Source organism: Eretmochelys imbricata, chromosome 9 (genome assembly GCF_965152235.1).
Source record: "Eretmochelys imbricata isolate rEreImb1 chromosome 9, rEreImb1.hap1, whole genome shotgun sequence".
NCBI lineage: Eukaryota > Metazoa > Chordata > Testudines > Cheloniidae > Eretmochelys > Eretmochelys imbricata.
In genome coordinates, this window is record NC_135580.1 from 74,563,733 (window position 1) to 74,580,166 (window position 16,434).

At 41.8% G+C, this 16,434-nt stretch overlaps 1 protein-coding gene across 3 annotated transcripts in view; it reads left to right on the top strand.

Moving 5' to 3' along the window:
- The first annotated feature begins 202 nt into the window (after window positions 1–202).
- The window catches only part of HDX (highly divergent homeobox), an 83,369-nt gene continuing 67,137 nt past the window's right edge, over window positions 203–16,434 (top strand). The window contains exons 1-2 of one of the 3 annotated variants that reach the window (XM_077827036.1): window positions 203–390; window positions 15,221–15,367. In XM_077827036.1, coding sequence (XP_077683162.1) covers window positions 15,221–15,367 — 147 coding nt within the window. In that variant the 5' untranslated portion in view covers window positions 203–390. Of the gene's footprint in view, window positions 391–10,575; window positions 10,592–15,220; window positions 15,368–16,434 lie in introns of those variants that run through there. The other 2 variants (XM_077827037.1, XM_077827038.1) reach the window with 2 other exon arrangements.

Genomic DNA, 16,434 nt, shown 5'->3' on the forward strand with positions numbered 1-16,434 from the left:
GGAGGCAGACGACTCCCACCGCCTTCCGCCCGTCTGTGCCCCGCCTCTTCCCTGGGCCTCGCGCTCCGAGCTGGGCGGGGCTGTTTCCTGAGGCAGGCACCCACCCATCGCAGCAGCGCGGCTGTTCCTTGTATTGGCCTCCCCTCCCACCTCAGGCGGGCTGTTCTCTGTACCAGGCGCTCCCCCTGGCGGGAGGGGCGGGGGCAAGGACTGTCCCGGCCGGCGCTGATCTTAGGCTGCCATTGGCCGCTGTCTGCGCTGACGTCACGATCATGATGAGAATTAATGATCGGAGGCGCTGATTTCATTGTGTGACGCCGGGACCGACCCAGCCGAAACCGGCTGAATCCGGAGCCCCCCGGACCAACTCCGCCCGCCCCGCAGAGCACGGTAAGTCCGGCACTGTCCGCGGGGGGCGGGGTATGTGTGCGAGCCCCCAAGGAGGGAGGGGAAGCGCTGAAGCGCTCAGCCTGGGCAGGCAGGGCAGCCAGCCTTGGCTGGGACTGGGGAAGATGCCCCTTGGCTGGGGGCCTGGATGTGGGGGAGGGCAGCCGCTTGGGCTGGTGCTCGCAAAGCAAACTCAGGCACGCATGCGCACTACGGCTCGGTTCTGCTGCGGCAGATGCTGGCTAGCCCCATCCGCCGTTGCGAAGGAAGTGCGCATGTGTACTACCGATGTGTTCTGTATGGGCTGGCAGCTGCGCATGCTCTGCGGCTGTTGAGCTCTGCTGGAGTGAGTGCGCATGCGTATTCACAGTCACTTGAGTGATTTCTGACTTTGTCCGGTCGGAGTGCGAGGCGCTGATTGCAGCTCTGCGCGCTCGCACGTTACTGCGTCTTAGTAGCTGGTCCATGGGCGTTTGCACAGTTAGGGCGTCTTTAAGTCTTTGGAAAATCTTGCGCATGCGCAATGAAGGCTCCTTGATTTGCCATATGTGGGCTGTTAGGACTCAGTGACGCTTTCTAGCTGCAATCTCCTAGTGGCAGGGTTGGGTGCGTGGGCTGGGATTGTGGGTGTCCATCCTGCCTGGATCCCCTTTCCTGGCTCGGTAGTATAAACACTCATTGCTGGTAGCATGGCAGCCTACGCAGTGGGGTGAAGCTGTGGGCATGATGGGGGGTGGCAAGAAAATAATTCAAAGCTCATTCTCCCTTGTCTTGGGGCAAGAGGGGTTGTGGAGGTGCTATGTGCTCTACTTGAGGTGTAAGAGAGTATCCGCAGAAGGCGGGGTAGTGGTGGTGGAGGAGGAGAGATTGGGCAAATAACATTGCTCCTATTGCTGCTGTTGTGACACTCTCACAGATCTTAGGAGACAGGGCAGTCCTTGCTTATAGACAGCCCCCCAACCTGAAGCAAATACTCAGCAGCAGCCACACAACAAAACCACTAACCCAGGAACCTATCCTTGCAACAAAGCCCGTTGCCAAGTGTGTCCACATATCTATTCAGGGGACACCATCATAGGGCCGAATCACATCAGCCACACTCTCAGAGGCTCATTCACCTGCGCATATACCAATGTGATATATGCTATCATGTGCCAGCAGTGCCCCTCTGCCATATACATTGGCCAAACTGGACAGTTTCTACGTAAAAGAATAAATGGACACAAATCAGACATCAATAATTATAACATTCAAAAACCACTTGGAGAACGCTTCAATCTCTTTGGTCATTCGATTACAGACCTAAAAGTGGCAATTCTTCAACAAAAAAACTTCAAAAACAGACTCCAACGAGAGACTGCTGAATTGGAATTAATTTGCAAACTGGATACAATTAATTTAGGCTTGAATAGAGACTGGGAGTGGATGGGTCATTGCACAAAGTAAAATGATTTCCCCTTATTTATTTCCCCTCCTACTGTTCTTGTCAACTGCTGGAAATGGCCCACCTTGATTATTACTACAAAAGGTTCCCCCCCCGCCCCTCACTCTGCTGCTGGTAATAGCTCACCTTTCCTGTTCACTCTTGTTACAGTCTGTATGGTAACACCCATTGTTTCATGTTCTCTCTGTATATAAAATCTCCCCACTATATTGTCCACTGTATGCATCCGATGAAGTGAGCTGTAGCTCACGAAAGCTTTTGCTCTAATAAATTTGTTAGTCTCTAAGGTGCCACAAGTACTCCTTTTCTTTTTGCGGATACAGACTAACACGGCTGCTACTCTGAAATTTAGCCCTTGGGTATTTGCTGGTGAAGGGAGATGGTGGGTGGCATGCAAGTCTTCCAGCTTGTGTTTTGAGGTGGTGCTCAGTGCTGATGGTGTGAGCCTTGGTTTAGGAGCATCAATATGCAGTGGATAAAGAAAATTGCTTCATGCTGCATCCCAGAAGCCTGAGATATGTCACTCTGTTTAATAAGGCCCTTGATACTGTAATGAGTTAAGAATATGCACAATCTACATAAGGAATTGAGCGACCACATGAGCTATTACTGTATAACTGTGCTTGTAAAATTCCCTGTGTAGATGAGGTGTGAAATGTCTGAGTACTGTATTTGCTTTAAAAGGAATACTCGTGTGTAAAGTTATGGATATGTTCAAATTGTTGCAAGATGCAGGTCTAAGGAAAAACCTGTTTTGTCAAGCAAGATTTACTTTAAAATATTTTGATCAGATTTGCTATTAATTACCTATTTTTTTTTTACGAACACTTTGTTGCAGAAGCTGAATGTAAATCTTTATATTTATTAGTGTTTCTAAATGAAGATCCTGTTTTGTGGCTCCTAGCAGTTAGTTGCCCATGGAGCACACTCAGACTCTTAAAATGTTTATGGCACTATCTTCCCATGTGCTCCTTTAAATTATTTGCAAGTAGTGTTAATTCTGCAGATACAGTAAACTAAGAACCAATTACTTTTTGCTTTGCACACGAGTACAACGCCTATTTTGAGTAGTGAGTAAAGTAAGAACGGCCTTATTGGATTAGACCAATGATCCACCCAGCTCAGTATCCTGTCTTCCAACAGTGGCCAGTACCAGGTGCTTCAGAGGGCATGAACAGAACAGGCAATCATCATGTGATCCATCCCCTGTCATCCACTCCCCCCCATCCACTTCTGGCAGTCAGAGGCTAGGGACACTCAGAGTATGGAGTTGCATTTCTGACCATCTTGGCTAATAGCTATTGATGGACCTCCTCCATGAACTTATCTAATTCTTTTTTGAACCACATTATAGTTTTGGCCTTTACAACATACCCTGGCAATGAGTGCCACAGGTTGACTCTGGGTTGTGGGAAGAAATACTTCCTTTTGTTTGTTTTAGACCTGCTGCCTATTAATTTCATTGGATGACCCTGATTCTTGTGTTGTGTGAAGGAGTAAATAACACTTATTCACTTTCTCCACACTATTCATGATTGACTTGGATATATCATATGGGCCCTGATCCTGCTAAGATTTAAGCATGTACATAGCTTGGATACGCCTACTGGACATAATGGGACTACTCATGCTTAAACTTAAGCATTTGCCTAAGTGTCTGCAGGATACTTCTTACTATGTTTTTTTGCATTTCTCTTGGCTTGGAAACGAAAACAGGCTAGTCTACCATGAGAACTTACTGACTTCTGGTAGTATTATTCAAAACACTTTTCATGGAAAAAATTCTGTTGATATCCATATTTAGTAAATTGTCTTTTAGAACTTTTATAAAACCCAAATTTTAGGCAGACCTTTTCTGATGGTGACCTTTTAAAACAACCCGCCCCTTTGGAGCAATTGTAGTTAATTGTTCCTTGCTTGCTTGGAGTATCGTAGTTTTATGAAGTAGGCAACAATAGTGCAAACTTATGTACAAGCTTAACTTCAAGCAGGTGACTAATCCAGTTGATGTCATTAGAACTTTCAAGAGTAAAGTAAAGCACATGCATAAGTGTTAGCAGAATTGGGGCCAACTCTAGTTGGATCCACACATAGAAACATTGCTCAGCTTCAATACAGGATTGAGTTCTAAAAGTTAAAGTGCTGGTAATTCAATGACTGTAGCCCAGGGGTTCTCAAACTGGGGTTTGGGACCCCTCAGGAGGTTGCAAGTTTATTACATGGGGGGGTCGTGAGCTGTCAGCCTCCACCCCAAACTCCGCTTTGCCTCCAGCATTTATAATGGTGTTAAATATATAAAAAGTGTTTTTAATTTATAAGGGGGGGTCACACGCAGAGGATTGCAATGTGAAAGGGGTCACCAGTACAAAAGTTTGAGAACCACTGCTGTAGCCTATTACACAGTGAGCACTTTAGGTAGTGAAAAAGGATGTCAATATACAGTAAAAGCTGTTTTATCCAGCATGTTGGGGGAATGGTGGGTGCTAGTAAGTGAAAAATGCCGGTTAACTAAGAGAGAGGGAGTTTGGATGTGGGAGCGGGTGTGGGGCTGGAGGTTGTGGTGCAGGAGGGTGTGCGAGGCAAGGCTCTGGGAGGTAGTTTGGGTGCAGGAGGGGGAGCTGGGTGCTGGATCCAGGAGGCACTCACTTCAGCGGCTCCCCACAAGCAATGACTTGTCCCAGCTGCTCATAGGCGGAGGTGCAGCAGGCGCCTCTGCCCGCAGCCTCCGCCTGCAGGCGCCTCTGCCCGCAGTTCCCATTGGCTGCAGTTCCCAGCCAATGGGAGCTGCGGACCTAGTGCTTGGGGTGGTGACAGCACATAGAGCTGCCTCTGCCTAGGAGCAGCTGGGACAAGTCGCCGCTTGTGGGGAGCTGCCTGAGGTGAGCATCCCCCTTATCTGGCACCCCGCACCTCCTCCTGTTCCCCAACCTGCTGCTCCGAGCCCTCTCCAGCACCCAAACTCCTTCCCAGAGCCCATGTCCCGCACCCCCTCCTCCGTCCCAACCTCCTGCCGTCCCCACACCGACCAGACTATAAACTGGAATTTCAGTGAAGATCAGAAATGCCGATTTATAGAGCTTTCCAGTTGGTGAAGTGCTTGATAAAACTGCTTTTACTATAGTTAAAAGTAACAGTATCAAATCAATTAGAATACCACATAGTTATTTGGAGTTCTGCTTATTATAGATAACTGCTGCCTTTCCTTTATGTAACTCACATAATATATAATATTCAGGTTATTGTAATTTTGGTCCCTTGTATGCTTGCATACAGACTGTGTCCTTTATTTTTTTTTATGATTTTATGGCAAACATAGAACAGAAAACTTTTGAACTGTTGAGTGGGAGTTGAAAGGGAAGTGAATGAATATAATTTTAAAATGCAGGGCTCTAATTCTGTGGCTGATTCCTAGCATCTGTACTGACAGTTTATTTTGTTTGTATATGTATCTTTAAATATGTTTTACTATTTGCAATTGTCTCATTTTTAGTTTTTTTGTATCAGACTCTTTGGAGATTATAGCGCTTCTGGAAATCTGCATTGTCAAAAATAGAGCATAAAGAGTGACATTGTATCTGCTTTGAGTATCCAGACTATAATAAGTATGAGGGAATATTTACAGGCCAATATGGCATGTGAAAAGATAATTTATGATAAAGAAAGAAGAATTCTGTGGGGGTAAGGTTTACCTGTTAAAATGGATGGAGTAGAAATGGCAAGGAATGAGTACTGTACTTCAAGCCCTGATGCTTCCATTATGTCCATTAATGGTAACATTCTCTTTCCTTGACTATCAACACACTAACTTAATCTGTGTTTTTTCATTTTAAATGATGATTTCTTTGTTTAAGACTATAGAGGCTCCTAGCGGCTCCATAGTTAAGGTTGTGTTGAGTTTTGCACTAAAGTATATATCCTTTTAAATATAATTTTGAGAAATCAATCTGAGAGATGGACTATTTGAAGGATGAACTTTAATTTTCTAAAAAAGAAAAGGAGTACTTGTGGCACCTTAGAGACTAACCAATTTATTTGAGCATAAGCTTTCGTGAGCTACAGCTCACTTCATCAGATGCATTCTGCTCAAATAAATTGGTTAGTCTCTAAGGTGCCACAAGTACTCCTTTTCTTTTTGCGAATACAGACTAACACAGCTGCTACTCTGAAACCTTTAATTTTCTAGGCATTTTTCAAACTCTGAGCTTTCAGTGTGTTCATTCTAAAAGGCTTAACATTCTTAAAACCATCCTAGAGACCTCAATGCTTAGGGTCCCTATAACATCGCAATCTCAAAAGTCAGAAATTACACACAAGGCTTCATAGTTGGAAAAACTGAATTCAGTTTAAATTCTGGGGGAGGAAAAAAACACCTTAAAATACAAACAGTCATTTGACTGCTTTGTGGTAACTGAATATATCTTTTGCCATTGAGCGCTGAATCTTCAGGGAGGACTCCCATTTTTCAATGGCCCTCGTGCTGTGGTTTTCTCCTGAGACACCAAGATATACACCTTTGTTCCTAATTATATGTCTCTAGGTTCCACCCAGTCTCACTTATACAAACTACAAGAACCTCCCACAAAGGGAGCCCTAGTCCTATATACCAAATATCGGCTTTGTCTACACTACCACTTTTGTTGGTAAAACTTTTGTTGGTCAGGGGTGTGAAAAAACCACACCCTGACCTACATAAGTGTCACCGGCAAAAGTGCTGCTGTGGACAGCACTATGTCAGCAGGAGATAACGCTAACGCTGCTTGTTGGGAGTGGTTTGATTATGCTGGCAGGAGAGAGCTCTCCTGCTGTCAAAGAGTGGCTACATGGTAGACCTTACAGCAGGACAGTTGTAGTGGTACAGGTGTGCAGCTGTAGGGTCCATAGTATATAGACATAACCTAAAAGTGGAGGGAGTGGTGGTCACCTCAGGCAAGCTATAGGAGATTCACTCCATTAGGAACTTACCTTTCAACAGGAGCTATGTGCTATGTTTCTCAGGCCAATTTCCTGTGTCTCCTTTTCCCCCACTCCCACCTGTCCTAGCTCCTGCTACAAATAGGGCACATTGACAGCTGGAGAAAGAGGGGGAGTTGTAGCCAAAGATGCTTGAAAAATGAAGTTTCAGCACTGCTGGAGAAGAATCCTCTGCATGTAGAGAACCTACTGTGGCTCATGAGAGGTTGGGTACTGCTTGGACAGACTTCACAAAAGCATTTAGATTTGACTCTTAATGTTCATATTAAACAAAGCTTCAGAGAAGCTGCAAGAGGATGGAGCTTGACTTTTTTGGCCCCTGATACTCACCATCCTTTTTGCCTAGGTCAGTTCCTTGGCCCTGGTGCCTGGCTCCCTGGTTCTTTGGCTTCACTTAGATTCCCTCACTTAACCTCTCTCTGTAGACTGTGTTTTTTGTGTTCATTACATTTAGAAAAAGCCTCTCGAAATGAAGCAAGGGGAGTAGTGGGGCTGGTCATCTAGGCTCAGGATAAGTGAGCAGCAGGGGCTAGAGAACTAGTAGGGAGACCTACTTCCTAGCTTATATTGACTGTTTAGGTCAATCAGCTTTTGTCAAACATGGGAAAAGCTAATACAGATACAAATGAGTATGTCAGCACTGACATGTTAGACATAAAACTGAGTTCTAAATTCCACACGTGTGATACAATGTTAAAACAAATTATAAATGGTATAAAATATAATTGTGCTTTGACACCATAACATTTAGCAAACATAACACTTGATGAAAATTGTCTATCTTACTAGCAAGATAGGCAAATTGCAACTGTTCTAATTATTTCCTCATTATTGTTATCCTGCTTCAAGAAAAAATAACCAGTGCAACCTCAACTCTCACGCCTTGTCACCTAAACATAATACCCAAATTCACAGACTCTTCTACTCTACAAGAAACTACCTTTCAATTCCAACTACCAACTATACAGACATCCAGTTCTTCAGATGCACACTTCACAGGAACATTGTTATTTTAGTCTTGCTGAAGTCAAAAGTCCATGTTTCTAACTTAAAAGTCTGAGATCCAAGTTCTGGTGAAATTGTGAGATACTGGATATGTGCTTTGTGGGTGGCTGTAATTGGAAATGGAGCTGGTTTAAACTGAGGAGTCTGTATTTGAGGCTGATCTGGGTGTTAATGTTGTCTTAACTGCTGACTTTTTTTTTTTTTTTTATGTGATTGCAGTGATAGGAAATACAGTTAAGTTTGCTTTAGTGCAAGTTAAAGATGTCTTGTGCATGGATTTGTATACACATTTTCCCCTGCTTATCAGTGGACTTCTCAAATAAGAAGGTTACAGGCTAAATAATATCATCTCAGACTTTTATGTACCTGTAGCAATTATCTAGTTAATACAAGCTGATTATGTTTCACAAAAGGAAATAAGTGAAATATAGACCTTTGAGAAATCATAAAGATCTTAGAGAAAAATTTTCCATTTAATGGGTTATTCTTCATAAACACAGTTGTGGGAGTTATGGTTAGGGTATTCTGAAATTTTAAAGTTTTCTGCTGGAGAACTCTATTACAGTGAATTGAAGTTTTCTTCATTGTGGCATAGTGAAGTAGTGCCCAGTCTAAATGATGAATTTTAGAACATGTATTGGAGACAGGAAACAGTCAAATTTTGTGAGGTTTTGGTATCCGCAAATATATTTAATTTTTCGGTTTTGTTTCCTGACAGTACTTGGGAGCCTCTTTATTTTAGTGCTCAGTTTTTAAGGGCAGTTATTGACTTCCAAATAAAACTGGATGTTTGTTTATGAAAAAATCCAAGGTAGCAAAATTTCACTTCTAATGAGCTGTTACTGTGTACAAGAACCTATGGATTTTTATATTGTTAAGTAACCAATGTCGACTTATTTTACAATAGCTGCTAGGCTTGTACATCTGTGATGTTTGTTTACTCAGCATTTATTAATTTAACATAAACATTCTTTACATACTTATTTTGGTGGGTTTTAGGGTTTTTTTTCCCTCTCCATGTCAGTACTTTGAAACCCTCATTAGTTCAAATATGGGAAATGTGACTCACTGCAGCTCTTGTATTTTGCAGGATGACTTTCACTTGGTCTAATTAACTTAACTAAGGGATTTAAAACAAAATGCTTCTCATTTATCTCAGTGCAGCTCCTGAAAGTTAATATAGTTCCCTCAAATCTGATAACTTTTATAAAGTTTAACATTTTAAATAGGTACTTGAGGCTCTAGCTATGAGTTACGTAGCTATATTTCTGAAGTGTGAATTAATTACTGGCAAAAATCCAGTGTGAAAAGCACTAGGTGTAAACTGACTTCCAACTACACTTATTTTAATAACTGGAAAAGAAATGTTGCTGATTGCACCTTGGATACTTATTAAACCAGTATTAAAACAGAATGACAACTGGCATACCTTGTATGACTGAATGTTCAGGGCTTCCTACTGTTAATGTCACAAATGGTGTCCCTTTTTGGCATTATGCTCATGGCCAAAAAGATCTCCAAATGGAAAACTTTACTTTTGCTTACTATTCAGTTCCTAAATTGAGACTAGCAGATGGATGCAACTTTTTTAAAATTCTCTTCTAATGTCTTGGGAGACAGTGTGTTTTCCATCTTGCTATGAACATAGACTCCAAACTTTCCTCATTCCTGGGTTTTGCTTTATTTGTAACTCAAATAACAACCAATTATGAACCTCAGTTTAAGCTTTCTCTCCAGTTTGGTCATTTCTAGGTTTTTGCTAAGACCTCCAACCCAGACCTTGGCTCACTTTTCTCGGTGAGATGCTACAACTCTTCTTGTGTCATGGCTGAAACAACAAAAAAAATCCACCTGCTAGTATGACTTAGCAGTAGTAACTACAATGCAGTGTTCAAACACTAATATTAGAGTGTCTCAACAAAGCAGCAGCCCTGTCACCATCCTGTTAATTTCCTTTGGGTTTAAATAATTTGAGAGACTTTTTTGTGTTTTTCATCTGGTTTTCTTTCAGAGTTTTATCACTGAAAATTTCGGCTCAGACTCAAGTGGAACACTGCTTGTGCAACAAACTAACTCAGTTGCTGGGTAACATAGAGAAAAGTCTTCACATCTGCAGTTGTCATTCACTACCCGTATTAGATATATGTTGGACAAGAAAATAGACATGAGGGAAATATCCAGATAATGGATCATTTAAGTTGTTGCACTATTAGTTTAATACATTATATATAAACTTAAACGTGTGTGTGTGTGTGTATAAAAACTAAAGGGATCAAGTCACTGCTCTTTCGTTTCTAAGATTTCAGTTCAATTTAATATAATTTCTGAGATGTAAATAAGTTTGTTCTCAGCTGAAATCTATATTGTAATGTCACAATTTTAATTTTTAATTTAGAATTTCTGCTCACTAAAGAACCTTATACGAAACAAGATTAAGCCTAAATTTGTTCTGCCTCTGGAAAAGGACAGTACTTAAACGTTAGGACAGATGAATTTGAAGAGCAGTGTGAATAAAGTGGATATTCTGTCTTTTTATTTCTCTCTCCATTGACTAGGAGTATCATTGGATAGGTCTTTGAATGAATGGATTTGTCATCCATAGAAATTTAGGAAATGAAAAGAAACTAAAATTAAGGGGGAGAAATCAATGCAGACCCATTTGTTGGCTCTCACTCTTAACAGGTTTATTCAATAAACCTTAGATGCAAATTGCTCTAGTGAACTAATGCTCATCTGTTCTCTTAGGGCTGGATCCTGCATTCCTTGGGCAACCAAAACCTCCAAGTAAGTTAATGATTCAAAACATAACCCTGCTATATAGTTTGATTCCAAAATATCTGTAGGGTTATCTAACAGTCTTCCTGGCAGGAAGTAGGCTCTTGTGAATCTGTTTAGATAGTAATCCTGCAAAGCTACTGTTGAAAGTAATATCAGGAGTAAGAATCCTACCCACCTTGGAAAGTCTCCTCACTTACTCCATTTGTTATGTCTGTTGATTATCAAGATCCTTTGTGGAGGGGGAACCTAATCATTTAGTGACTTTTTGTGGGGTTCTGTGCAAGGGTTTACCTACTGCTTGTCTTGGCAGGATTGGGGCATAGTGTATAACTGCCACATTTGTGCAGCACCATGTATGATATTTTATGCAAATTATTTAAATAGGCTAACATGTCTATGGAAATTCACACATAACTATTAAACACCATAAAAAATGTGCAAGTTCAGTGCAGGTGAGAGGCATGTAGTTGACAGCCCTGATGGATGAAGTTCTCTCTCAGTAGAGCAACTGCAGGAGAAGCAGGGACAAGCTTCTTACACATACCGGCTGCCAGCACAGCTATGTTGGGAAGGGGAGAATTCTTTTAAGAGTAACAGGTAGTGCCAACTCTATGGCCATTTTGAGACTGAGGTAGGCTTCCTGAAAGGATCTTTCTTTTAGTAAATTTTTACCTATAGGGGGATTACATAGGTAGGTTCACCAGCTCTGCACTCACAGGCAAAATCTCCCACATTGTTCTTGCTGTTCTTCAGACAAACTCTATAATTTAAATGCTCCACCCTGTTCCTTATAGATATCTACCATTATCTAAAAATATACAGGTACTAAAAAAAAGAATAAAACAAATACTAGCATAGATCTTAATTCACTTCTAAATGCAACATTTTGCAATATAAAATTACTTCAAAAACTATTTTAGGGTCCTCAAACAAACTTCTATTTCTCCCTCCCCCTTCCCACATAGGTGATCATCAGGACTTGACCCCACAATATTCAGATCCACAGAGAGACCTCTTCTATACACTTTAAGAGAAACTGCTAGGGCAAACATGCTCCTATCATTTTAGTGAACCAGCCCATAGGAGGAGACATAACATGATTTGCCAGTTATACAACTGTTTGTGACATTACTCCTGGGGGAATTCTGAACCACTGTGTGTGCGCAGAATCCATGTCCCCTGCAGATTTCTTTGCTTCCCCGCAGAAAAATGACTTTCTGAAGCAAAGGGAAGCTGCAAGAGCAGTCATGCACCATTCCCTAGCATTGCAGGTACATCATTTCAGGCACCTGGAGCAGCCAGCAGATAGGTAAATCACCATGGGGCTGAGGACAACCCAGCCAGTGGCTCCTATCCTGAGCTGAGATCAGCTGCTAGTCCTGGCTGGGCTGGAGACAGGAGAGGATGGGACTTCCTCTTCCCCTGCAGGGAGTGGCTGGGGCTGTGTCAGACCCACCTGCAGAAACCTCCCCCAGCTGCAGGAAGCTCAGTATCCTCCCCTGCTTCCTGCCCCCATCACTTGTCAGCTGTGTGGGGAAGGGTCACTGTACGGGGAGTTGCTCCCCCATCCACCCAACCCCTATGCATCTGGATCTCCCATACCCAGACACCCCTGCCAAGTCTTACCCTGTACACCCAGAACCCCTATCACTCCATACCTGAACCCCACCTCACTGCACCTCAACCCCTTCATCTGGAACCCCCACAATGAGCTGCTGTGCATCCAGATCCCCCCATATCTAGACCCCCCCCCCACTGAGCTGCCTGCACCCAGATTGTCCCACACAGAACCCTCTCACCCCACACAGGTATCCCCCCACACTGAGGCCCTTCACACTTTGGATCCTGCCTCATTGAGTCTGCCTTCCCCACACCTAGTGCATCTGGTGCAGAGCCCAGTGTGTTTATGGGGCAGGTCCAGGCCTTGTGTTGTGTCAGGGTTAGCCACACCGCTGAGTCTGTGTCCCAGGGGTAGATGGGGGCTGAGGGGAGGCCTGCAGGGTGATCTCCCACCTTCATGCAGCCAGTGGCCTGTGCTCCCCACTGCCATGCTGGAGCCTCTGCATTTATTTATTGACAAATAAAACTTGCAGAATTTTTAATTTTTTTGTGCAGAATGCCCTCAGGTGTATGACATACAGTGGCATGTTGAGTTATCAGGATTTGGTTTCTGGCTCTGTGATGAGAGTGGGTTCTAGTTGTGAGAGCCAGCATCACCAAGTATAACAGATCAATTTGGTCATCTATAGGAACTGAACCTGGGATCTCTATCATTTGAGTTCCATTCATATCGAGGCAGCAGAAGACTCATAAACTGTACACGTGGTCTAGCGTCCAGATAGGGACAAAGATACCAGGGTTCAAATACTTCTTCAGAAAGGCAGTGTGAATCAGTGGATGAAATTTAGGTCTGTAGTATCAGAGAACTGGGTTCTATTTCTAGCACTATTTGTGGGGGGCCTTACGAAAACTCTGTTACCTTATTTGTAAAATGTATGAATGATAGTTGCCTCTCTTATGAAAGGGGTGTGAAGTCTTGCTCGTTAGTGGAAGAGATGCTCTCATATCTTTTGCCTTGTAGTTTGTTGTACATTCCTCAAGGCTACAGAGTATTGGGAGGGATGGTCTCTCCCTCCCCCCAGTGTATGACATTTTACTAGTTCTGCCTGGTGCACGATAGACCTTGGTGCAAAAATGCATGACGCTTGGCAGGTTTGTTAGTGCTGTAAACAACATAACTTCTGTTAGACTGACAGTCTGAGGTAAGGGACGGGAGGGGAGGTGAAATATGGTATGGACAAATCATCTTCAGTCTGCACTGTTGGAAGGAAAGGAATTAACCACCTAATTTTTGAAAGCCACATTAAAAAACTTTGCGAAAATGCCTCTTTTCCCCCATTCTATTTTTTTCCATTATTAGCATTTGGAGGAAAATAAACTTTGCCATTAAAGCTCTGGCCTAGGGAAATAGTGGAATTTTACGTTAATGACTGATGATATTGGTGGTGAAACACCCTGTTGAAGTTTGACAGATTTCAGATCAGAGTATTAAAAAAAATTCCGATCATTGCTTTGACACCTACATTTAAAGAAAATAAATCTCTAGTTTTTCAGCCTGATAGTTTGTAAAGGTACAGTGTTTTCAGTTAACTGTAACATGATTTTCTATTTCTTTTTATTTTAAAGAATTATTTTGCTGAGGGTCAAGTTTTTTCTCTTGTTCAGAAATGTCAGTCTAACATTCTGTTTTGTATAAAACAAGCTGAATTTATTGTTTCTACATGAAATTTTTTTACTTTATAGGAAACTAATGATTGTGGTTATAGTCAAGATTCTGTCTAATATCTACAACCAATTACAATTTTTAGATGTTTTAAATTTTATTTTGAACAAAAATTATTTTAACAGTTTTCTCCTTAAAATATCCCACTAGCTGGGATTGATTTTTTTTTTCTTCCTCTTTTCCCACGAAATGGACTCCTTGTTTTTCTTTTTACTGTGTTCTGCATTTACTTAAAAGTGTAAAAAGAATTTGTATGGTCAGTTGTTCTTTGCTTCCTGAGGCACTATATCAGGTACTTCCAAAACTGGCATCACATGCTATCATGCTCTTCTCCCGCTGCCATCTTTTATTTAAAGCCAAATAAAGGGCCTAGTCCTGAATTGCATGTGTGCTTAAAATTCCCACTAATGTTTTGGATGCATAGGGGTAGTAGGATCAGGCAATAAAATGTTAAATGGTGATAAAGTGAAAAAGCATCCTTTGAGGTAACAACTTCATCTTGCCAGGAGTGAGGGTTTTTTTGGATGATGATGTAAAATAGCATTAGGTTTATGTGGAGTGTGTATTCTTAATTTTATGGAAAAGGTGGACATGTAGACTTTATGCCTGGACTAGTACGTTTTTATGAAGATTTAGCAAAGTTGACTTAGGGCATGTCTACACTACAGCACCACACTATGATGCTGCAGTGCCGCTATGTAGACACTTCCTACATCTACTAAAGGTTTTTTCCGTCAGTGTAGTTGATCTGTCTCTCTGAGAAGCAGTAGATAGGTCAATGGAAGAATTCTTCTGTCAACCTAACAGCTTCTATACAAGGTATTTGGTCCATCTAACTGCTGCATTCAGGATGTGAAATTTTTCACAGCTCTGAGTGACATAGCTTTTTAGTGTAGACCAGGCCTTTACAGCCTTGGTTAAATGTTTGATGAGTCTTCACTGCCCCCAAGGTGACAGTTTGACTTCATCTCATCCTTTGTGCTGCTCCATAGAGAATTTACTAGTGGTTGTTACAAGCAACATTAGCATCTTCAGGAAGAAGCCTTTTTAACTGAAATTAGTTAGAAGAGGTTTTTAGTTAGTATTGCTATAAAAAGGTGACAGCCTTTTTTGATTATATAATTTAACAGCTCAGGTTAAATCCATCTCATAAAGGAAAACTACGAACATAGTTCGTATCAGAAGTTTTGAAAAGTAAATAAAAATATCAGTATGGATAAATTTTTTTTTTTTTTTTTTAGGAAAAAAGTGAGATGTATACACTAGTTTTATGATTGTTTGGATAAATGAGTAATTTCTACAAGTATTAAAATATTTATTCCAACTTTCAGAGTATCTTCTTTTATTTTTAGATGAATCTGCGTTCTGTATTTACTGTAGAACAACAAAGGATATTACAGCGTTATTATGAAAATGGAATGACAAATCAAAGTAAAAATTGCTTTCAGCTCATATTACAGTGTGCACAAGAAACTAAGCTGGACTTCAGTGTAGTCAGGGTAAGTACTGAGGCCTTCCACACTTGAATTTACATAATTATTTAACAAGTACATTTGTTTACATAAAATATCTGTAGGGGATGGAATCATTAACTTTATTTTTTTTAAAAAGGCTTCCATCCCCAGCTGTAATATATGCTCATTTTTTCCTGAGAGAGGGCTGCTTGTAGTCTGTGTTCCTATGAACGCTTTGACGTTATTCAAGTATTAGTAGGGACTTTCATACTGTGCAAGCAGCAGGGGTCTCTTCAAGAAAGTTAAACTCCAAATAGGGTTTTCCTGCTGAAAACCTAGATTATATACTACATAAAGTGAATGTTGTTTATATCAGGAAACCACTTTGGAATAGAATAGAAATTTTGTGTCCTTTAAAAATGACATTGAGAGAGAGAGAGAGAAAACTGCTGTCTTCTCATGTTTGTGTTCCTTGTCATAAGTAGATGGCATTGCTGCTTACTGGTATTTACAGTTATCTCTAAACAATAATATCATTGAGTAGCTTAGTGCTTCTGGGGTCTCTTCTGTAGACACTGAATTCCATGAGAGCGGGATAATGCTCCCTCTATGAAAGAAGAGCCATTTTGTTATCTAATGTTTCACAAGGAAGTAGAAATCATGAAGCAATAATTGAGAGTTGGTACAACGATCAAGCAGGCAGGAGCAGATACAAGCAGCTGCAGGGGGTACATCCACAACACCGTGTGGGAGGGAGGAAGGAGATTAGACCCATTTAGTTATTTCCCAACCCTGTGGACCCAGAACCATGTAGGGGAGTGCCCCTCCCCTCCCATCCCCCCACTCCAGGGGCACCAGCTTCTAAGTAGCCTTGTCTCTCTGGAGAAACCTGAGCTCAGGATAGGAAAAAAAAAAAAAAAAACCCAGGGAGCTCACCAGAAACTCAGACTGGCAGGAGCAGACAAGTAGCTGCAGTAGGGAACTTGGGATGCTTTCTACAGTTTTTGCTCTGGACATTCTCTCCCCTGTGCTGATTGTCTGTTTGCATCAGGTCCCTCACAGTCTCTTTGCCTCACTCTACCTGTAGTACTTACTCCCTGCCTTCCATCCCT